The 23,645-nt window shown below is 44.3% G+C and overlaps 2 protein-coding genes across 3 annotated transcripts in view; both read left to right on the plus strand.

The window, feature by feature from the left end:
* LOC109880977 (calpain-2 catalytic subunit-like) overlaps positions 1-17,217 on the plus strand; it is a 47,532-nt gene extending 30,315 nt beyond the window's left edge. Inside the window, exons 10-20 of the mRNA XM_031798704.1 lie at positions 896-1,065; positions 2,831-3,054; positions 9,153-9,189; positions 10,155-10,220; positions 11,444-11,501; positions 11,630-11,694; positions 12,994-13,062; positions 14,515-14,593; positions 16,074-16,190; positions 16,672-16,730; positions 16,843-17,217. Of these exons, the coding sequence (XP_031654564.1) occupies positions 896-1,065; positions 2,831-3,054; positions 9,153-9,189; positions 10,155-10,220; positions 11,444-11,501; positions 11,630-11,694; positions 12,994-13,062; positions 14,515-14,593; positions 16,074-16,190; positions 16,672-16,730; positions 16,843-16,866 (968 nt within the window). The 3' untranslated portion in view covers positions 16,867-17,217. The remainder of the gene's footprint in view (positions 1-895; positions 1,066-2,830; positions 3,055-9,152; positions 9,190-10,154; positions 10,221-11,443; positions 11,502-11,629; positions 11,695-12,993; positions 13,063-14,514; positions 14,594-16,073; positions 16,191-16,671; positions 16,731-16,842) is intronic.
* A 100-nt stretch (positions 17,218-17,317) lies between these two features.
* The window catches only part of LOC109880976 (calpain-1 catalytic subunit-like), an 81,938-nt gene continuing 75,610 nt past the window's right edge, over positions 17,318-23,645 (plus strand). The window contains exon 1 of one of the 2 annotated variants that reach the window (XM_031798702.1): positions 17,318-17,507. The gene's annotated coding sequence lies outside the window, so the exon portion shown is untranslated. The remainder of the gene's footprint in view (positions 17,508-23,645) is intronic. The other variant, XM_031798703.1, reaches the window with a different exon arrangement.

Genomic DNA, 23,645 nt, shown 5'->3' on the forward strand with positions numbered 1-23,645 from the left:
CATAATAATCACTGGAATGGAGTTAATGGAATGGAGTAAATGGAATGGAGCAAATGGAATGGTGTTAATGGAATGGGAGTAAATGGAATGGGAGTAAATGGAATGGAGTAAATGGAATGGGAGTAAATGGAATGGAGTAAATGGAATGGCGTAAATGGAATGGGAGTAAATGGAATGGAGTAAATGGAATGGCGTAAATGGAATGGCGTAAATGGAATGGAGTAAATGGAATGGGAGTAAATGGAATGGTATCAAACATCTGGAAACCATATGTATTTTGAGTTCCATACCATTCCATTACTTCCGTCCCAGCCATTACTATGAGACTGTCCTCCCCAATTGAGGTGTCACCAACCTCCTGTGACTCACACAGACAGTTTCCTCAGCCATAGAAGTGGAGTCTTTAGGTCAAACGTCAGGCTAAATCCATGCAGTGGAAATGGCCCACTAGTATGAATAAAACACCTTCTGTTCTAACCTTCTGTTCAACCCAACCCTCATATTGACCCTGGTCGATCTCTACTCCCACAGATCCTTCCACAGACACCTCCGCAGATCCTTCCACAGATTCCTTCCACAGATCCTTCCACAGATACCTTCCACAGATCCCTCCGCAGATCCCTCCACAGATCCTTCCACAGATCCTTCCACAGATCCTTCCACAGATACCTTCCACAGATCCCTCCGCAGATCCCTCCACAGATCCTTCCACAGATCCTTCCACAGATCCTTCCACAGATCCTTCCACAGATACCTCTACAGATCCTTCCACAGATCCTTCCACAGATACCTCAAAAAAATACCACAAACACACCTCAACCATACACAACACTAAGTCATTCTTTATAACAGTACTCTCCTTCATAATAACCCTGGCCCCCGCCTCCCCCCACAGACACGTTCTGGATGAATCCCCAGTTCAAGATCAATCTGGAGGAAGAGGATGACGACCCGGGGGATAATGAGGTGGGCTGTAGCTTCGTGGTGGGACTCATCCAGAAGAACAGAAGACGGATGAGGAAAGTAGGAGAGGACATGCACACCATCGGATTCGCCATCTATGAGGTGGGGCTTGTGGGGGGGGGGGGGGCATCATTATAATAATATACTGGTCCTAGATCTGTTTGTGCTCTCGCCAATCAATCATTCGATCAATTATGTTTTATGATTCCCTGTTTACATAGTCAGCAGTTGTCACACAAACAAATGCATTACAGAAACCCAGCCTAGAACCCCAAAGAGCAAGCAATGCAGAGGCAGAAGTTGAAACTCCATTGCTGTCCATGTCAAGCCATTGGATAAACAGACCAGCACTCAGGCTATATTAAACCCACTGCTGTCAGATAAATCCATAATTAATACCATTTATTTTATTGTGATTTATACTGTATTAAAATATGACATTTAGCAGACACCTCTATACATTTTAAGAAACGGTGGTCCCCGGGAATCGAACTCACAATTCTGCCGTTGCAAGCACCTTGCTCTACCAACTGAGCTGCAGAAGATCCCCCTCTGGTTGTGGCTGATCTAACATTAACATTATGTGATGTTTTTTTATTTGACCTTTCTTTAACTAGACAAGTCAGTTAAGAAGGAATTCTTATTTACAATGACGGCCTAGGAACAGTAGGTTAACTGCCTTGTTCAGGGGCAGAACGACAGATTTGTACCTTGTCAGCTCGGGGATTCGATCTTGCAACCTTTCAGTTACTAGTCCAACACTCTAACCACTAGGCTACCTGCTGTCCCTACACTCTAACCACTAGGCTACGCTGCCGCCCCTACACTCTAACCACTCTGCTACCTGCCATCCCTACACTCTAACCACTAGGCTACCTGCCGTCCCTAAACTCTAACCACTAGGCTACCTACCGTCACCACTCTCTAACCACTAGGCTACCTTCCGTCCCTACACTCTAACCACTAGGCTACGCTGCCGCCCCTACACTCTAACCACTCTGCTACCTGCCGTCCCTACACTCTAACCACTAGGCTACCTGCCGTCCCTACTCTCTAACCCCTAGGCTACGCTGCCGCCCCTACACTCTAACCACTAGGCTACCTGCCGTCCCTACACTCTAACCACTAGGCTACCTGCCGTCCCTACACTCTAACCACTAGGCTACCTGCCGTCCCTAAACTCTAACCACTAGGCTACCTACCGTCACCACTCTCTAACCACTAGGCTACCTTCCGTCCCTACACTCTAACCACTAGGCTACGCTGCCGCCCCTACACTCTAACCACTCTGCTACCTGCCGTCCCTACACTCTAACCACTAGGCTACCTGCCGTCCCTACTCTCTAACCCCTAGGCTACGCTGCCGCCCCTACACTCTAACCACTAGGCTACCTGCCGTCCCTACACTCTAACCACTAGGCTACCTGCCGTCCCTACACTCTAACCACTAGGCTACCTGCCGTCCCTACACTCTAACCACTAGGCTACCTGCCGTCCCTACACTCTAACCACTAGGCTGCCTGCCGCCCCTACACTCTAACCACTCTGCTACCTGCCGTCCCTACACTCTAACCACTAGGCTACCTGCCGTCCCTACACTCTAACCACTCTGCTACCTGCCGTCCCTACACTCTAACCACTAGGCTACCTGCCGTCCCTACACTCTAACCACTAGGCTACCTGCCGTCCCTACACTCTAACCACTCTGCTACCTGCCGTCCCTACACTCTAACCACTAGGCTACCTGCCGTCCTTACACTCTAACCACTCTGCTACCTGCCGTCCCTACACTCTAACCACTAGGCTACGCTGCTGATGTAACATGATGTGATGTGGCTGATGTAACATTTTGTGTTTCTACTCCCAGGTACCACAACAGTTCCACGGCCAGAGGGAGGTCCACCTGGATAAGAACTATTTCCTGACCCATGCCCAGAAGGCCCGCTCTGAAACCTTCGTCAACCTGAGAGAGGTCAGCACCCGCTTCAAACTGCCCCCAGGAGAGTACCTCATCGTCCCATCCACCTTCGAGGCCGACCTGAACGGGGACTTCTGCCTAAGAGTGTTCTCAGAGAAACAGGCCCAATTTCAGTAAGGAGTGTGTGTGTGTGGTGTGTACGTTCAGTGGTTCTTCCTGTAAAAGTTGCGTCACTCAGCTTTATGTAGGTGAGGCTATATGACTGAGTCACTCAGCTTTCTGTAGGTGAGGCTATATGACTGAGTCACTCAGCTCTATGTAGGTGAGGCTATATGACTGAGTCACTCAGCTTTATGTAGGTGAGGCGATATGACTGTGTCACTCAGCTCTATATAGGTGAGGCTATATGACTGAGTCACTCAGCTTTCTGTAGGTGAGGCTATATGACTGAGTCACTCAGCTTTATGTAGGTGAGGCGATATGACTGAGTCACTCAGTAGGTGCCGAGGCTATATGACTGAGTCACTCAGCTTTATGTAGGTGCTGAGGCTATATGACTGAGTCACTCAGCTGTATGTAGGTGCTGAGGATATATGACTGAGTCACTCAGCTTTATGTAGGTGCTGAGGCTATATGACTTAGTCACTCAGCTTTATGTAGGTGCTGAGGCTATATGACTGAGTCACTCAGCTTTATGTAGGTGAGGCTATATGACTGAGTCACTCAGCTTTATGTAGGTGCTGAGGCTATATGACTGAGTCACTCAGCTTTATGTAGGTGCTGAGGCTATATGACTGAGTCACTCAGCTTTATGTAGGTGCTGAGGCTATATGACTGAGTCACTCAGCTTTATGTAGGTGCTGATGCTATATGACTGAGTCACTCAGCTTTATGTAGGTGCTGAGGCTATATGACTGAGTCACTCAGCTTTATGTAGGTGCCGAGGCTACATGACTGAGTCACTCAGCTCTATGTAGGTGCTGAGGCTATATGACTGAGTCACTCAGCTTTATGTAGGTGCTGAGGCTATATGACTGAGTCACTCAGCTTTATGTAGGTGCTGAGGCTATATGACTGAGTCACTCAGCTTTATGTAGGTGCTGAGGCTATATGACTGAGTCACTCAGCTTTATGTAGGTGCTGATGCTATATGACTGAGTCACTCAGCTTTATGTAGGTGCTGAGGCTATATGACTGAGTCACTCAGCTTTATGTAGGTGCCGAGGCTACATGACTGAGTCACTCAGCTCTATGTAGGTGCTGAGGCTATATGACTGAGTCACTCAGCTTTATGTAGGTGGTGAGGCTATATTACTGAGTCACTCAGCTTTATGTAGGTGAGGCTATATGACTGAGTCACTCAGCGTTATGTAGGTGCCGAGGCTATATGACTGAGTCACTCAGCTTTATGTAGGTCAGGCTATATGACTGAGTCACTCAGCTTTATGTAGGTGAGGAGGCTATATGACTGAGTCACTCAGCGTTTTGTAGGTGAGGCTATATGACTGAGTCACTCAGCTTTATGTAGGTGCCGAGGCTATATGACTGAGTCACTCAGCTTTATGTAGGTGCTGAGGCTATATGACTGAGTCACTCAGCGTTATGTAGGTGAGGCTATATGACTGAGTCACTCAGCTTTATGTAGGTGCTGAGGCTATATGACTGAGTCACTCAGCTTTATGTAGGTGAGGCTATATGACTGAGTCACTCAGCTTTATGTAGGTGCTGAGGCTATATGACTGAGTCACTCAGCTTTATGTAGGTGAGGCTATATGACTGAGTCACTCAGCTTTATGTAGGTGAGGCTATATGACTGAGTCACTCAGCTTTATGTAGGTGAGGCTATATGACTGAGTCACTCAGCTTTATGTAGGTGCTGAGGCTATATGACTGAGTCACTCAGCTTTATGTAGGTGAGGCTATATGACTGAGTCACTCAGCTTTATGTAGGTGAGGCTATATGACTGAGTCACTCAGCTTTATGTAGGTGAGGCTATATGACTGAGTCACTCAGCTTTATGTAGGTGAGGAGGCTATATGACTGAGTCACTCAGCTTTATGTAGGTGAGGCTATATGACTGAGTCACTCAGCTTTATGTAGGTGAGGCTATATGACTGAGTCACTCAGCTTTATGTAGGTGCTGAGGCTATATGACTGAGTCACTCAGCTTTATGTAGGTGCTGATGCTATATGACTGAGTCACTCAGCTTTATGTAGGTGAGGAGGCTATATGACTGAGTCACTCAGCTCTATGTAGGTGAGGCTATATGACTGAGTCACTCAGCTCTATGTAGGTGAGGCTATATGACTGAGTCACTCAGCTTTATGTAGGTGAGGCTATATGACTGAGTCACTCAGCGTTATGTAGGTGCTGAGGCTATATGACTGAGTCACTCAGCTTTATGTAGGTGAGGCTATATGACTGAGTCACTCAGCTTTATGTAGGTGAGGCTATATGACTGAGTCACTCAGCTTTATGTAGGTGAGGCTATATGACTGAGTCACTCAGCTTTATGTAGGTGAGGCTATATGACTGAGTCACTCAGCTTTATGTAGGTGAGGCTATATGACTGAGTCACTCAGCTTTATGTAGGTGAGGCTATATGACTGAGTCACTCAGCTTTATGTAGGTGAGGCTATATGACTGAGTCACTCAGCTTTATGTAGGTGAGGAGGCTATATGACTGAGTCACTCAGCTTTATGTAGGTGAGGCTATATGACTGAGTCACTCAGCTTTATGTAGGTGAGGCTATATGACTGAGTCACTCAGCTTTATGTAGGTGAGGCTATATGACTGAGTCACTCAGCTTTATGTAGGTGAGGCTATATGACTGAGTCACTCAGCTTTATGTAGGTGAGGCTATATGACTGAGTCACTCAGCTTTATGTAGGTGAGGAGGCTATATGACTGAGTCACTCAGCTTTATGTAGGTGAGGCTATATGACTGAGTCACTCAGCTTTATGTAGGTGAGGAGGCTATATGACTGAGTCACTCAGCTTTATGTAGGTGAGGAGGCTATATGACTAAGTCACTCAGCTTTATGTAGGTGAGGAGGCTATATGACTGAGTCACTCAGCTTTATGTAGGTGAGGCTATATGACTGAGTCACTCAGCTTTATGTAGGTGAGGCTATATGACTGAGTCACTCAGCTTTATGTAGGTGAGGCTATATGACTGAGTCACTCAGCTTTATGTAGGTGAGGCTATATGACTGAGTCACTCAGCTTTATGTAGGTGAGGCTATATGACTGAGTCACTCAGCTTTATGTAGGTGAGGCTATATGACTGAGTCACTCAGCTTTATGTAGGTGAGGCTATATGACTGAGTCACTCAGCTTTATGTAGGTGAGGCTATATGACTGAGTCACTCAGCTTTATGTAGGTGAGGCTATATGACTGAGTCACTCAGCTTTATGTAGGTGCTGAGGCTATATGACTGAGTCACTCAGCTTTATGTAGGTGCTGAGGCTATATGACTGAGTCACTCAGCTTTATGTAGGTGAGGCTATATGACTGAGTCACTCAGCTTTATGTAGGTGAGGCTATATGACTGAGTCACTCAGCTTTATGTAGGTGCTGAGGCTATATGACTGAGTCACTCAGCTTTATGTAGGTGCTGAGGCTATATGACTGAGTCACTCAGCTTTATGTAGGTGCTGAGGCTATATGACTGAGTCACTCAGCTTTATGTAGGTGCTGAGGCTATATGACTGAGTCACTCAGCTTTATGTAGGTGCTGAGGCTATATAACTGAGTCACTCAGCTTTATGTAGGTGCTGAGGCTATATGACTGAGTCACTCAGCTTTATGTAGGTGAGGATATATGACTGAGTCACTCAGCTTTATGTAGGTGAGGCTATATGACTGAGTCACTCAGCTTTATGTAGGTGAGGCTATATGACTGAGTCACTCAGCTTTATGTAGGTGAGGCTATATGACTGAGTCACTCAGCTTTATGTAGGTGAGGCTATATGACTGAGTCACTCAGCTTTATGTAGGTGAGGCTATATGACTGAGTCACTCAGCTTTATGTAGGTGCTGAGGCTATATGACTGAGTCACTCAGCTTTATGTAGGTGAGGCTATATGACTGAGTCACTCAGCTTTATGTAGGTGAGGCTATATGACTGAGTCACTCAGCTTTATGTAGGTGCTGAGGCTATATGACTGAGTCACTCAGCTTTATGTAGGTGAGGCTATATGACTGAGTCACTCAGCTTTATGTAGGTGAGGCTATATGACTGAGTCACTCAGCTTTATGTAGGTGAGGCTATATGACTGAGTCACTCAGCTTTATGTAGGTGAGGCTATATGACTGAGTCACTCAGCTTTATGTAGGTGCTGAGGCTATATGACTGAGTCACTCAGCTTTATGTAGGTGAGGCTATATGACTGAGTCACTCAGCTTTATGTAGGTGCTGAGGCTATATGACTGAGTCACTCAGCTTTATGTAGGTGAGGCTATATGACTGAGTCACTCAGCTTTATGTAGGTGCTGAGGCTATATGACTGAGTCACTCAGCTTTATGTAGGTGAGGCTATATGACTGAGTCACTCAGCGTTATGTAGGTGAGGCTATATGACTGAGTCACTCAGCTTTATGTAGGTGAGGCTATATGACTGAGTCACTCAGCGTTATGTAGGTGAGGCTATATGACTGAGTCACTCAGCTTTATGTAGGTGAGGCTATATGACTGAGTCACTCAGCTTTATGTAGGTGAGGCGATATGACTGAGTCACTCAGCTTTATGTAGGTGAGGCTATATGACTGAGTCACTCAGCTTTATGTAGGTGAGGCTATATGACTGAGTCACTCAGCTTTATGTAGGTGAGGCGATATGACTGAGTCACTCAGCTTTATGTAGGTGAGGCGATATGACTGAGTCACTCAGCTTTATGTAGGTGAGGCTATATGACTGAGTCACTCAGCTCTATGTAGGTGAGGCTATATGACTGAGTCACTCAGCTCTATGTAGGTGAGGCTATATGACTGAGTCACTCAGCTTTATGTAGGTGCTGAGGCTATATGACTGAATCACTCAGCTTTATGTAGGTGCCGAGGCTATATGACTGAGTCACTCAGCTTTATGTAGGTGAGGCTATATGACTGAGTCACTCAGCTTTATGTAGGTGTCGAGGCTATATGACTGAGTCACTCAGCTTTATGTAGGTGAGGCTATATGACTGAGTCACTCAGCTTTATGTAGGTGAGGCTATATGACTGAGTCACTCAGCTTTATGTAGGTGAGGCTATATGACTGAGTCACTCAGCGTTATGTAGGTGAGGCTATATGACTGAGTCACTCAGCTTTATGTAGGTGAGGCTATATGACTGAGTCACTCAGCTTTATGTAGGTGTCGAGGCTATATGACTGAGTCACTCAGCTTTATGTAGGTGAGGCTATATGACTGAGTCACTCAGCTTTATGTAGGTGCTGAGGCTATATGACTGAGTCACTCAGCTTTATGTAGGTGCTGAGGCTATATGACTGAGTCACTCAGCTTTATGTAGGTGCTGAGGCTATATGACTGAGTCACTCAGCTTTATGTAGGTGCTGAGGCTATATGACTGAGTCACTCAGCTTTATGTAGGTGAGGCTATATGACTGAGTCACTCAGCTTTATGTAGGTGAGGCGATATGACTGAGTCACTCAGCTTTATGTAGGTGGTGAGGCTATATGACTGAGTCACTCAGCTTTATGTAGGTGCTGAGGCTATATGACTGAGTCACTCAGCTTGATTATTTAGCAGACATCACTTGTAAATATTTAGTCAACACATTTATCGTAAGAATATCATGGAATATAATTGAACATTTTAATTTCTCTTAGAATAAAAACCTTAGTGGAACAACAGTTTTAGTAAGTAATACTGACGAGTATAAATAAATAAGTGTTTTTCCGGGTGTGTGCGCGTGCAGGACAGAGGAAGACCAATTCTCACACTATTGTTCTAAATTCAATCACCTTCTTCATCCTCATCATTCAATTAATTGAAATTCAATTTTGAAGTCGTGCACAATTATCCGTTTCTATTTGGTTTATGTCTCCCATTCATTCGTTGTCAGTTAGTGCCTTGGGACCCAACAACATAATCCGTGCTCTAACTCCCCCTTGTGGTGGTCTGGAGCAATGAAGCAGTGACGCAGAGTACCGTACTAAACCACATATTACCTCTAAATCCCGCAGAGTAATCCCAAAATGTAGTTGAGCAACAATTGTATGTGTGTACATATGTGTTTAATGTGTTTATTTCTCTGTTCCACAGCCACTGTGAAGACCGTGTAGAGGCTAAACTAGACAATGTAAGGAACCAAATCACACTATCACTACTATACCCTGTGACTTATCCTATCACTACTATACCCTGTGACTTATCCTATCACTACTATACCCTGTGACTTATCCTATCACTACTACAGCATACCCTGTGACTTATCCTATCACTACTATACCCTGTGACTTATCCTATCACTACTATACCCTGTGACTTATCCTATCACTACTATAGCATACCCTGTGACTTATCTTATCACTACTATTGCATACCCTGTGACTTATCCTATCACTACTACAGCATACCCTGTGACTTATCCTATCACTACTATTGCATACCCTGTGACTTATCCTATCACTACTACAGCATACCCTGTGACTTATCCTATCACTACTACAGCATACCCTGTGACTTATCCTATCACTACTATACCCTGTGACTTATTCTACCACTTCTATACCCTGTGACTTATCCTACCACTACTATAGCCTGTGACTTATCCTATCACTACTATACCCTGTGACTTATCCTATCACTACTGTTCCGTACTCTGTGACTTATCCTATTACTACTATACCGTACCCTGTGACTTATCCTATCACTACTATACCCTGTGACTTATCATATCACTACTATACCCTTTGACTTATCCTATCACTACTATACCCTGTGACTTATCCTATCACTACTATACCCTGTGACGTATCATATCACTACTATACCCTGTGACTTATCCTATCACTACTATACCCTGTGACTTATCCTATCACTACTATAGCATACCCTGTGACTTATCCTATCACTACTACAGCATACCCTGTGACTTATCCTATCACTACTACAGCATACCCTGTGACTTATCCTATCACTACTATAGCCTGTGACTTATCCTATCACTACTATAGCATACCCTGTGACTTATCCTATCACTACTATAGCATACCATGTGACTTATCAATGTGCTAAATGTGTTTTTCACTCCTATTTCCCCAGGACACTGTGTCTGAAGCGGAGGTTGATGCTGGGTTCAGAGGTCTGTTCGCAAAGCTAGCTGGAAAAGTGAGTTTTACTAACCGTTATCACTGAGGGGGGAAAAGGCTTCAGTAGTGAGTGTATGTCACGTGGGGTGTTTACACACACCTAATTTCTGTCGGCCTATTAAAATACAGGACTAAAATAAAACATGTTCTTAAAGGGGCGGAGCATGGAAATAAAATACGCACATATCATCAACAGTTTATTTTCCCGGCTGAGTTACATAATTCACAAGAACAATATTTAGTCTTTGGGTGATCCTGTTACTTAAATCCCCAGCAGCTCTCGTACATATCTTTATATCTTTATCACAGGACCGATTTCAAAACATTGGAAACAGATCAACAATTCAATACGTCTAACAAATGTAACTCATTTATACAGGGATTGTGCAACACTAGTTTTTTTCATTTTTTTTTATAGAAGGGCGTGACCAGGGAGAAGTGGAGCGGGTCAATGACACTCACACCACAGAAACAACACACTGTACTTTACAATCACACAGCTGCTTCTCTCACCGTTCTTGTTCTCCCTGTGCACGCCAACCTACACACAGTAATGGGGATCTGCTGAAGAGTAGCAAACAGACAGGTTACATACAGAAAGCCACACCCTTAGTTACAATCAACTACACCTGGCAACGAGAAAGAAGCTCTGTGTTCACAACTCAACAGTTCCACCCTGTGACATAAACCTCGTCACTGCGGCCATGTGGGTCTTACTGGGGTACAGTCGCATAAATCCCCACCCAAAAAATCTACCGTTGTCGGCCATTTCAAATTAGCCCCAAGGTTGCCTTGTTAAATCTGGTTTATTTTCATAAACTAAATACCATGACTGTTTTCACATTAGCTTAGAACGCTTTTTGAAATGTCCAATACAACATATTTTGGTGATATCGTTATCAACTTACTGCCTACCCCTTAGTAAAAATATAAACGTTTGTGTGCGGGGTTAGCTATTAGCATGCTAACACTCATTAATTAAGATTGCTAGCATTCACTGGTTGAAGTAACTTTTGAGGGTAATGCAGTTGACTCGTGACTATGACATGAATATCTATCATTCACGACATTTTGATCAGGAGCGATAATCAATCTTTAATAAAAATAAATATTTTGTTGTTGTTCGTTTTGAATTCAAGCTTGGCTGAAATGCTTCCGTTATTTTGTTGAAAACGTCTCTTTTCCCGTGTGGGGGGAACCTACATGAGAGTTGTAATTTTTGTGACTGTCACTTGTTTCTAGGACATGGAGATTTCAGCAGCTGAGCTCCAGTCGATTCTCAACAAAATCATTGCTAAACGTGAGTGAAGTGCTATATACTTTCTTTCCTGTCATGATTCGTATTTCTCCTGTACATATACTGCACACTGTTTTATGTAGAGTGGAAGTCTGCAGAAGTCCTAACTCTTTGTGATGTCTCCTCTACAGGAACGGACATAAAGACGGACGGTTTCAGCCTAGAAACAGCCAGAGTCATGGTCAACCTCATGGACGTATCCTATACGGCAGGGTAGCCTAGTGGTTAGACTGTAGGGACGGCAGGGTAGCCTAGTGGTTAGACTGTAGGGACGGCAGGGTAGCCTAGTGGTTAGAATGTAGGGACGGCAGGGTAGCCTAGTGGTTAGAATGTAGGGACGGCAGGTAGCCTAGTGGTTAGACTGTAGGGACGGCAGGGTAGCCTAGTGGTTAGACTGTAGGGACGGCAGGGTAGCCTAGTGGTTAGACTGTGGGGACGGCAGGGTAGCCTAGTGGTTAGACTGTAGGGACGGCAGGGTAGCCTAGTGGTTAGAATGTAGGGACGGCAGGGTAGCCTAGTGGTTAGACTGTAGGGACGGCAGGGTAGCCTAGTGGTTAGAGTGTTGGGACGGCAGGGTAGCCTAGTGGTTAGAGTGTAGGGACGGCAGGGTAGCCTAGTGGTTAGAGTGTTGGACTAGTAACCGGAATGGTTGCAAGTTCAAACCCCCGAGCTGACAAGATACAACTCTGTTGTTCTGCCCCTGAACAGGCAGTTAACCCACAGTTCCTAGGCCGTCATTGAAAATAAGAATTTGTTCTTAACTGACTTGCCTAGTTAAATAAAGGTAAAATAAATAACATGCCTTCACAGCGCCACTAGATTCAGACCTGGGTTTAAATACTATTTACAATGTCTCAGGTACTTTCACAAAGTTAGTATTCAGATGTATTTCATTTGAAAAGACAAGTAGTTTAATATTTGAATTTGTATTTGGAAAATACATTGACTCAATCACACTCCTGTGCGTTTAACCCTGGTATTTCAAAATGGTATGTGAAAAAAGTTTCAGAAAATAATTGTAAATACAATTTGGTCGATTATTATTATTATTTTTTTTTTTTTAAATAACCGTTTGGGCTGTTTTCTGAAAATACACAAATACACAAAAAACAAATGGTATTTTAAGTACCAGATTTTCAAATACACATGTATTTGAACCCAGGTATGGCTACATCACATTGATTATATACTGTGTCTGTGTCTATACAAAGAATGGTATTCTAGATCTAGAATGGTATTCTAGAATGGTATTCTAGATCTAGAATGGTATTCTAGAATGGTATTCTAGATCTAGAATGGTATTCTAGCTTGAGATCTGCACACTGTGCATAACTTGACACAAGTCTCCCATTGACCTCAATGAGTGACTTGGGCACACTCATCTCAACACTAAATCAGGCCCAACGTGACTAATGAAAGTTTTTAGTTTGGAATGTTCTGGTTTCTAAGGGCTTGCTGATGTGCGGATACTTGTTGAGCCTTAACCTTCGTACAGGACAACGGTAACGGACAACTGGGGCTGGGAGAATTTGCGACACTGTGGAAGAAGATCCAGAGATACTTGGTGAGGTTCTAGTGTTTGTGTTACTGCTGTGGTAGCTCTGGTCCATGGTGTTACGTACAACTTCAGCGTCCGCAAGCTGCACGTAACCCCTTGGACCAGAGCTAATGCAGCATTATTTATGTTGTGTAAGAATGGACAGCCTATATACGAGTGTTTACTTTACAGAGTGTTCACAGTGTAGTGTGTGTGTTAGTGTTCACAGTGTTTTACGTTTTACGGTGTTCAGTGTAGTGTGTGTTTTACAGTGTAGTGTGTGTGTTTTACAGTGTAGTGTGTGTGTGTTTTACAGTGTAGTGTGTGTGTTTTACAGTGTAGTGTGTGTGTTTTACAATGTAGTGTGTGTTTTACAGTGTAGTGTGTGTTTTACAGTGTAGTGTGTGTGTTTTACAGTGTAGTGTGTGTGTTTTACAGTGTAGTGTGTGTGTTTTACAGTGTAGTGTGTGTTTTACAGTGTAGTGTGTGTTTTACAGTGTAGTGTGTGTGTTTTACAGTGTAATGTGTAGTGTGTGTGTGTGTGTGTGTTTTGCAGTGTTCAGTGTAGTGTGTGTGTGTGTGTGTGTGTGTGTGTGTGTGTGTGTGTGTGTGTGTGTGTGTGTGTGTGTGTGTGTGTGTGTGTGTGTGTGTTTTGCAGTGTTCCGTGTAGTGTGTGTTTTACAATGTAATGTGTGTTTTAGAGTTTACAGTGTAGTGTGTGTGTTTCAGTGTAGTGCGTGTTTTACAGTGTTCAGTGTAGTGTGTGTTTTACAGTGTAGTGTGTGTTTTACAGTGTTCAGTGTAGTGTGTGTTTTACAGTGTAGTGTGTGTTTTACAGCGTAGTGTGTGTTTTACAGTGTTCAGTGTAGTGTGTGTTTTACAGCGCAGTGTGTGTTTTACAGTGTTCAGTGTAGTGTGTGTTTTACAGTGTAGTGTGTGTTTTACAGGGTTCAGTGTAGTGTGTGTTTTACAGTGTTCAGTGTAGTGTGTGTTTTACAGTGTTCAGTGTAGTGTGTGTTTTACAGTGTTCAGTGTAGTGTGTGTTTTACAGTGTTCAGTGTAGTGTGTTTTAGAGTGTAGTGTATGTTTTATAGTGTAGTGTGTGTGTGTGTTTTACAGTGTTCAGTGTAGTGTGTTTTACAGTGTAGTGTGTTTTACAGTGTTCAGTGTAGTGTGTTTTACAGTGTAGTGTGTGTTTTACCCAGCGCAATCTCATTATAACCCTTCCTTATTCCCCCTCTATCCCGTCATCCATCCCTTCCTTATTCCCCCTCTATCCCGTCATCCATCCCTTCCTTATTCCCCCTCCATACTGTCATCCATCCCTCTCTCCATCCCTTCCTTCCTCTCTCCATCCCTCTCTCCATCCCTTCCTTCCTCTCTCCATCCCTCTCTCCATCCCTTCCTTCCTCTCTCCATCCCTCTCTCCATCCCTTTATCCATCCCTTCCTTCCTCTCTCCATCCCTTCCTTCCTCTAGTCCATTTACAAGAAGAATGACATGGATAACTCTGGCACCATGAGTACCCCAGAAATGAGGATGGCCTTGAAGGATGCAGGTTTGTGGACATAAAATAAACAGAATTTTGTGCCACCAGAGAGACTGGGTTCGCGCCCAGGCTCTGTCGTAACCGGCCGCGACCGGGAGGTCCATGGGGCGACGCACAATTGGCCTAGCGTCGTCCGGGTTAGGGAGGGTTTGGCCGGTAGGGAAATCCTTGTCTCATCGCGCACCAGCGACTCCTGTGGCGGGCCGGGCGCAGTGCGCGCTAACCAAGGTTGCCAGGTGCAGGGTGTTTCCTCTGACACATTGGTGCGGCTGGCTTCCGGGTTGGATGCGCGCAGTGTTAAGAAGCAGTGCGGCTTGGTTGGGTTGTGTATCACAATCCCCTGAACAAGGCTTGTTCAACTGCCTTGTTCAGGGGAACAGTGGGTTAACTGCCTTGTTCAGGGGAACAGTGGGTTAACTGCCTTGTTCAGGGGAACAGTGGGTTAACTGCCTTGTTCAGGGGAACAGTGGGTTAACTGCCTTGTTCAGGGGAACAGTGGGTTAACTGCCTTGTTCAGGGGAACAGTGGGTTAACTGTCTTGTTCAGGGGAACAGTGGGTTAACTGCCTTGTTCAGGGGAACAGTGGGTTAACTGCCTTGTTCAGGGGAACAGTGGGTTAACTGCCTTGCTCAGGGGAACAGTGGGTTAACTGCCTTGTTCAGGGGAACAGTGGGTTAACTGCCTTGTTCAGGGGAACAGTTTGTTAACTGCCTTGTTCAGGGGAACAGTCTGTTAACTGCCTTGTTCAGGGGAACAGTCTGTTAACTGCCTTGTTCAGGAGAACAGTGGGTTAACTGCCTTGTTCAGGGGCAGAACGACACATTTTTACCTTGTCAACTCAGGGATTCGATCTAGCAACCATTTCAGTTACTGACCCAACGCTCTAATCGCCTGGCGACCTGCCGTCCCAATACCTGCCGCCCGATTAAGGCTGCCCCCCACACCTCTCTGATTCAGAGGGGGTTGGGTTAAATGCGGAAGACACATTTTAGTTGAATGCATTCAGTTGTACAACTGACTAGGTATTCCTCTTTCCCCTTCCTTAAGTCTACTGTGAGTTGCTCTGGATAAGAGCATCTGCTAAATGACTAAAATGTACAGTATATACAGTACGGTATTAAATTATTTACAATTCATTTATATTGAGCACAAAATAATCTGAAACACAACCTAAACAACCTGCAAATGAAAAAATAAAATTGTTTATTGAGTCACACGCTTGATGTAGTCATTGCGTGCTACAATATGAATATTGGACCAAATATTAAACTTTTCACTATTGTATTTATGAGAATCTTCAAGGGTGTCAAGCTTTACTTGTTGAACAAAATCTCCTTCTCTGAGCAATTGTATTGGTATAAAATAACACCCCCCCCCCCCCCAAATTGAAGTATTGGAATAGTTTATTTAATTCAGTTATTATTACTCATATTTATCAAGGCTGTCAATCATTTGGGACCCCCCACAGTAATATTCTATCTCCCACCAGGTTTCAGTCTGAACAACGCCATCCACCAGATTCTGGTTGTTCGGTATGGAGAGGCTGACATGACCATCGACTTTGATAACTTTGTCGCCTGCATCATGCGGTTGGAGATGATGTTCAGTAAGTACAACGGCGCCGTCCTGTTTTAAAGCCACAATCCTGAATTTATGTTTTTCAGCCAAACGGCAGCACTTTGTTTTCCAATAAAGCTGAGAGATGGCCATGGAGGGTAACAGCAGTAAATATTGCAGATTGTACTTTTTTTTAAATGTGTGGGTTACTTTTTTAGTGGGGGGGTATGCTTTTCTTCTCTTTTATCTATTTCGTTTCAGCTCAGGATTACGAGCAGACAGTTTGACTCTCCACAGATAGGATTTATGGGGTATAAATATGTCATAATGTATATTTTAATTCATAGCCGTATCCAGGCAACTGAACGTCGTCAGCGTTCTCTTCCTGTCTTACCGTGTCGGGTTCATGTGGAGACTTCATGTGGGTTCATGTGGAGGGTAGAGTGTGTGTTTATAGACTCTCTTATGCCTGTACCTCTCTCTCTCTCTCTCTCTCTCTCTCTCTCTCTCTCTCTCTCTCAACCCTGCAGAAGTCTTCATGAAGATTGACACGGCTAATACTGGCTCTATTGAATTGGATATCCATCAGGTGAGAACCTTCAGCTTACTCTTATAATCAACTCATAAAGACAGCTTTTATGTTGTTGTTGTTGTTTTTCCAGTTCTAATGTATTGTTGTTATTCTGTTTATCTATTTTCAGTGGTTGTCATTTACCATGATCTAGAACACTGCAGACATAAAAAGACGTCTGTAAATCTTTTTTTTTTTTTTACAAAACTTGAAGCCAGGAGCGCAAGAGAGCTCTCTGCAAATCATTAAACCAAAGTGCCTTTTTATAGACGTTTATTTTGAAAACACGGTATTACATCACATCCTGTTTTAAATCGTTATTTGTTTTATTAGATGTAGCCTAGCTGTCTAGGCCTATTGAAAGTTGCTTACAGATTATACTTGTGTGATAAATGTATCACCTAGTTCCGATCCTTTTATGCAGATTTATGTCGCTCATTTTGTCATGTTTTTAAAAGAAAAGCCTTTCTATATGTCTCAAAGCTAATAAACAACGTTATTATTATAGTGTCTGTTTTATTTCGAACTTGTATCTATAGTTTTTAGTCCTATAAGCGCACCATGCATGTGGCCAGCTTTGAGACGGTCCATGCGCCCCTCCCCCGACGGACGGGGTTGGGTTTTCCGGGCGCAGTAGTATTGACCGAACGTACAGAACTTGCGCTTCTGTCGCCGCACCACAACCGCCTTGCAACTTTCTACGTTAAACACCCAGTACTGAGATTTATGCGATTGTTTAGCGAACTGGCAGTCTGTCATCTAACTACAAAACACATCGAAGGTGTCTTCAAAGTGGTGAGTGCTCAATGTTGTTGTGGTTTCTAAGTGACATCTCTATTCAGAGAGAGTGCGTGTTATTTTCGGTTTTTCTCTTTCCAGAAGGCCACCGTACTTTAGGTTTACTACATTTCTAAGAATGGTTCTGTAATTTTGTTATAATTTTAACATATTAATATTTTCGGTAGGTTACATCATGAATGTATTAAATAACCAGCCATGTCAACTAGGTTATGCCTCTGCAATAACCCAGAAGTGAACCATTTGCGGACAAAATAATTTCTCAAAGTAACTTAGTGTCATCTACCCATGCATCTTCAACCCTCCTGCTGTGTTCCGGTCGAATTGGACCGATTTACAAGTATTCTCTCTGAAAAATATAGTTCCTTTAATCTGATTGTCATATAAGGTTCCATGACTTTGTCCATACAGGGCATCTGAACACACAAAATACATTTAGATGATTTTAATGACATTTTGGGTGTTTCATTTCATTTTTGTACACCTGTTGTGTTCCCGACCGGTCATTAGAAATGAATGGGTGAGACTACAATTAGTGTATAAAATTGAGTTCAGCCACATGCCCATTCATCAGATGGACACACTTCCTCTCCCAGACCCCCACATGCATGTGTGTTTGAGCGTGTAAACACACACACCTCACTCCCCTTCTTGGCTTCCATGGCAACCCCCACGGGAACCTTAACCCAATAGAATCTTTCCGCCATGGGAACCACACCTGTTGGCATTCTCACAAACAATCGCAACATTGTTTCAGTAATATATAGAACTTTTCTCACAGCTCTGGTATATAAAGCTTTACTGAGGCCTTGCTCACTATTCATTCTGTGGCGGCACAATGACCAAACGATATAGTGTATGTGAGGCTCTTGATCATATCTTTGATCATGACACTAGTGAGGAGGAGAGAGTCCTTGTTAAACTTTGACACAACGTAGTCTGTGATAAACAGCACAATATGTTTCATCTGGGTATTTGTTATAGTCAAAATAATCCATACATAATTTATTTTTACTCAAAAATGTGTTGTGTGAGCTCAGGTCAATGAGGCCTACAGGCCATGAATAGCAAATAGAAGTTCAAAACCTGTAATGTTCACAAGAACTTAAGTTGATAAAGAGATCTAATACAACATTAGGTGATACTATATGTATTATTATGGATTTATAATCAGCTATAATGGGGCGGCCATTTTGGACTGGAAACACAGAATTAATTAACATGAAACAAACACAACAGGAGGGTTAATCAGGTAAAATTTGAAGGAGCATGATTTAAATTCAAATTGAAATAAAATAGAAAATACAAATAGTTCCGAACTCTCAGAGATAATATTTTGCTAATCTGAAACAAAACCACACTGAGGAATTTATAAAAAGTTATAAATATATCATTGTGTATTTTGCAGTAATATTAGACACTTTTACACATAAATCAGCCGATGTAATGTTTCTCTGAACCTCCACACTAGTTTGTTATGAGTGAGGAGTCCTGTTACACCCACAGTACTGAGGAGTTCTGTTACACCCACAGTACTGAGTCCTGTTACACCCACAGTACTGAGTCCTGTTACACCCACAGTACTGAGTCCTGTTACACCCACAGTACTGGGGAGTCCTGTTACACCCACAGTACGGAGGAGTCCTGTTACACCCACCGTACTGAGTGCTGTTACACCCACAGTACTGAGGAGTCCTGTTACACCCACAGTACTGAGGAGTCCTGTTACACCCACAGTACGGAGGAGTCCTGTTACATCCACAGCCCTGAGGAGTCCCCTGTTACACCCACAGTACGGAGGAGTCCTGTTACACCCACAGTACAGAGTCCTGTTACACCCACAGCACTGAGGAGTCCTGTTACACCCACAGTACTGAGGAGTCCTGTTACACCCACAGTACTGAGTCCTGTTACACCCACAGTACTGAGGAGTCCTGTTACACCCACAGTACGGAGGAGTCCTGTTACACCCACAGTACTGAGGAGTCCTGTTACACCCACAGTACTGAGGAGTCCTGTTACACCCACAGTACTGAGGAGTCCTGTTACACCCACAGTACTGAGTCCTGTTACACCCACAGTACTGAGGAGTCCTGTTAAACCCACAGTACTGAGGAGTCCTGTTACATCCACAGCCCCGAGGAGCCCCCTGGTACACCCACAGTACGGAGGAGTCCTGTTACACCCACAGGACTGAGGAGTTCCCTGTTACACCCACAGTACGGAGGAGTCCTGTTACACCCACAGTACTGAGTCCTGTTACACCCACAGCACTGAGGAGTCCTGTCACACCCACAGTACTGAGGAGTCCTGTTACACCCACAGTACTGAGGAGTCCTGTTACACCCACAGTACTGAGTCCTGTTACACCCACAGTGCTGAGGAGTCCTGCTACACCCACAGTACTGAGGAGTCCCCTGTTACAGCCACAGTACTGAGGAGTCCTGTTACACCCACAGTACTGAGGAGTCCTGTTACACCCACAGTACTGAGGAGTCCTGCTACACCCACAGTACTGAGGAGTCCTGCTACACCCACAGTACTGAGTCCTGTTACACCCACAGTACGGGGGAGTCCTGTTACACCCACAGTACTGAGGAGTCCCCTGTTACACCCACAGTACTGAGGAGTCCTGCTACACCCACAGTACTGAGGAGTCCTGTTACACCCACAGTACTGAGGAGTCCTGTTACACCCACAGTACTGAGGAGTCCTGTTACACCCACAGTACTGAGGAGTCCTGTTACACCCACAGTACTGAGGAGTCCCCTGTTACACCCACAGTACTGAGGAGTCCTGTTACACCCACAGTACTGAGGAGTCCCCTGTTACACCCACAGTACGGGGGAGTCCTGTTACACCCACAGTACTGAGGAGTCCTGTTACACCCACAGTACTGAGGATCCCCCTGTTACACCCACAGTACTGAGGAGTTCTGTTACACACACAGTACTGAGGAGTCCCCTGTTACACCCACAGTACTGAGGCATCCTGTTACACCCACAGTACTGAGGAGTCCTGTTACACCCACAGCACCGAGTCCTGTTACACCCACAGCACAGAGTCATGTTACACCCACAGCACTGAGGAGTCCTGTTACACCCACAGTACTGAGGCATCCTGTTACACCCACAGTACTGAGGAGTCCTGTTACACCCACAGCACCGAGTCATGTTACACCCACAGCACTGAGTCATGTTACACCCACAGCACTGAGGAGTCCTGTTACACCCACAGTACTGAGTCCTGTTACACCCACAGTACCGAGGAGCCCTGTTACACCCACAGTACTGAGGAGTCCTGTTACACCCACAGCACTGAGTCCTGTTACACCCACAGTACTGCGGAGCCCTGTTACACCCACAGTACTGAGGAGTCCCCTGTTGCACCCACAGCACTGAGTCCTTTTACACCCACAGTACTGAGTCCTGTTAGACCCACAGTACTGAGGAGCCCCCTGTTACACCCACAGAACCGAGGAGCCCACTGGTTGGATTACAGGCTCATCTCTAGTTGTTTTTGAGCATTTGTTGAAGTTGAGTCCGGGAACAGGACGAATGTCCTATGCATGACTTGACTCCAGGACTGCATGAATCAGCTGCTCTCTGAGAATGGAGAGACTTTGGCTCATAGTGAGTGAAACTAGCAGTCTGACCTTATGTCCATGAGGAGAAGGATATGTGGTTTGTTTCTTTTTGTTTCCGTAACTGTTTATATTTGCAGGAACTCTAGAACACTTTTAAGCTAATATTCTAGAAGAGGTGCAGGAACTCTAGAACACTTTTAAGCTAATATTCTAGAAGAGGTGCAGGAACTCTAGAACACTTTTAAGCTAATATTCTAGAAGAGGTGCGGGAACTCTAGAACACTTTTAAGCTAATATTCTAGAAGAGGTGCAGGAACTCCAGAACACTTTTAAGCTAATATTCTAGAAGAGATGCAGGAACTCAAGCGGTAGAACATTTGAGGGGGCAGTACTCAGTTCTAGTGTACTACAGCCCAAGTCAAGCACTAACACAACATTGATTCAGCTTGTAACTGTGTATAACAAGTGATTTTATGTCATGTAGATAAGTTGGATTCCTCCCTGCAGAACTGAACAGAGTACTCTCCATGTGACTCAGCTGCCTCCCAAATGCCACCCCATTCACTTTACAGTGCACTACTTTAGACCAGGGCCCATAGGGAATAGGGTGCCATTTCCGAGGCACACTTTCAGATTTCCTCTCCACCTTCATGGATTTATGGCATTCAGTCTATTCACTCCGATGACCTGCTGCTTCCCAGGCGAGCCTCTCTCTCTCTCACTCTCTCTTTGTCTGTCTCTCTCACTCACTCTCTCTTTGTCTGTCTCTCTCTCTCATGCTCTCTTTGTCTGTCTCTATCTCTCCCTGTGTCTCTCTCGCTCTCTGTTTCTCTCTCTGTGTGTGTCTCTCTCTCTAGGTCTGTCTGTCTGTTCTCTCTCTCTCTCTCTCTCTCTCTCTCTCTCTCTCTCTCTCTCTCTGTCATTAGAATGCCAGTCAAGTGTTTGAGAACTGTTTTGGCATACTAAACACTACTGGGTTGCCATATTGGTTAATGTTTATATTAGATTTTCCATTCAGGGGAATGAGAGAGAGAGTTCAGAAAGTATTCAGACCCCTTAACTTTTTCACATTTTGTTACATTACAGCCTTATTCTAAAATTGAGTTTTACCTCATTAATCTACACACGCTACCCTATAATAACAAAATGAAAACAGGTTTTTAGAAATAATTACATAAAAACAGAAATACCTTATTTACATAAATATTCAGACCCTTTACTATGAGACTCCAAATTGAGTTCAGGTGCATCCTGTTTCCATCAATCATCCTTGAGATGTTTCTACAACTTGATTGGAGTCCAACCTGTGGTAAATTCAATTGATTGGACATGATTTGGAAAGGCACACAGCTGTCTATATAAGGTCCCACAGTCAGAGCAAAAACCAAGCCATGCGGTCGAAGAGATTGTCTGTAGAGCTCTGAGACAGAATTGTGTCGAGGGACAGATCTGGGGAAGGGTACCAAAACATTCTGCAGTATTGAAGGTCCCCAAGAACACAGTGGCCTTCATTATTATTAAATGGAAGAAGTTTGGAACCACCAAGACTCTTCCTAGAGCTGGCCGCCCGGCCAAACTGAGAAATCGGGGGAGAAGGGCTTTGGTCAGGGAGGTGACCAAGAACCTGATTGTCACTCTGACAGAGCTCCAGAGTTCCTCTGTGGAGATGGAAGAACCTTCCAGAAGGACAACCATCTCCGCAGCGCTCCACCAATCAGGCCTTTTATGGTAGAGTGGCCAGATGAAACCACTCCTCAGTAAAAGCGACAGGGACTGGGAGACTAGTCAGGATCGAGGAAAAGATGAATGGAGCAAAGTACAGAGAGATCCTTGATGAAAACCTGCTCCAGAGGGCCCAGGACCTCAGACTGGGACAAAGGTTCACCTTCCAACAGGACAACGACCCTAAGCACACAGCCAAGACAGCGCAGGAGTGGCTTCCTGAGAAGTCTCTGAATGTCCTTGAGTGGCCCAGCCAGAGCCCGGACTTGAACTCTATCTAACATTTCTGGAGAGACCTGAAAATAGCTGTGCAACGACACTCCCCAACCAACCTGACAGAGCTTGAGAGGATCTGCATAGAAGAATGGGAGAAACTCCCCAAATACAGGTGTGCCAAGTCTTGCCAACAGGTGTGCCAAGACGTTACAACGTCATACCCAAGAAGACTTGAGGCTGGGTGAAATTCACAGTGTGCCATCACAGCAGCAATATTTGTGACCTGTTGCCACAAGAAAAGGGCAACCAGTGTAGAACAAACACCATTGTAAATACAACCCATATTTACGGTTATTTATTTTCCCTTCTGTACTATAACTATTTGCACAACGTTACAACACGTGACATTTGAAATGTCTTTATTATTTTGGAACTTTTGTGAGTGTAGTGTTTACCCTTAATGTTTTGTTTATTATCTATTTCATGTAAACATATGTTTCCCAATAAAGCCGTTGGGGAATCTTCATAGTTTTTCTCCCATACAGAATGAGGACTTCACATTGCCTAACACAGGACAGTAATGTTTTGATATCAAATGAACCTGCCTAACA

The sequence above is a fragment of the Oncorhynchus kisutch genome, linkage group LG20, assembly GCF_002021735.2.
Source record: "Oncorhynchus kisutch isolate 150728-3 linkage group LG20, Okis_V2, whole genome shotgun sequence".
Lineage (NCBI taxonomy): Eukaryota > Metazoa > Chordata > Actinopteri > Salmoniformes > Salmonidae > Oncorhynchus > Oncorhynchus kisutch.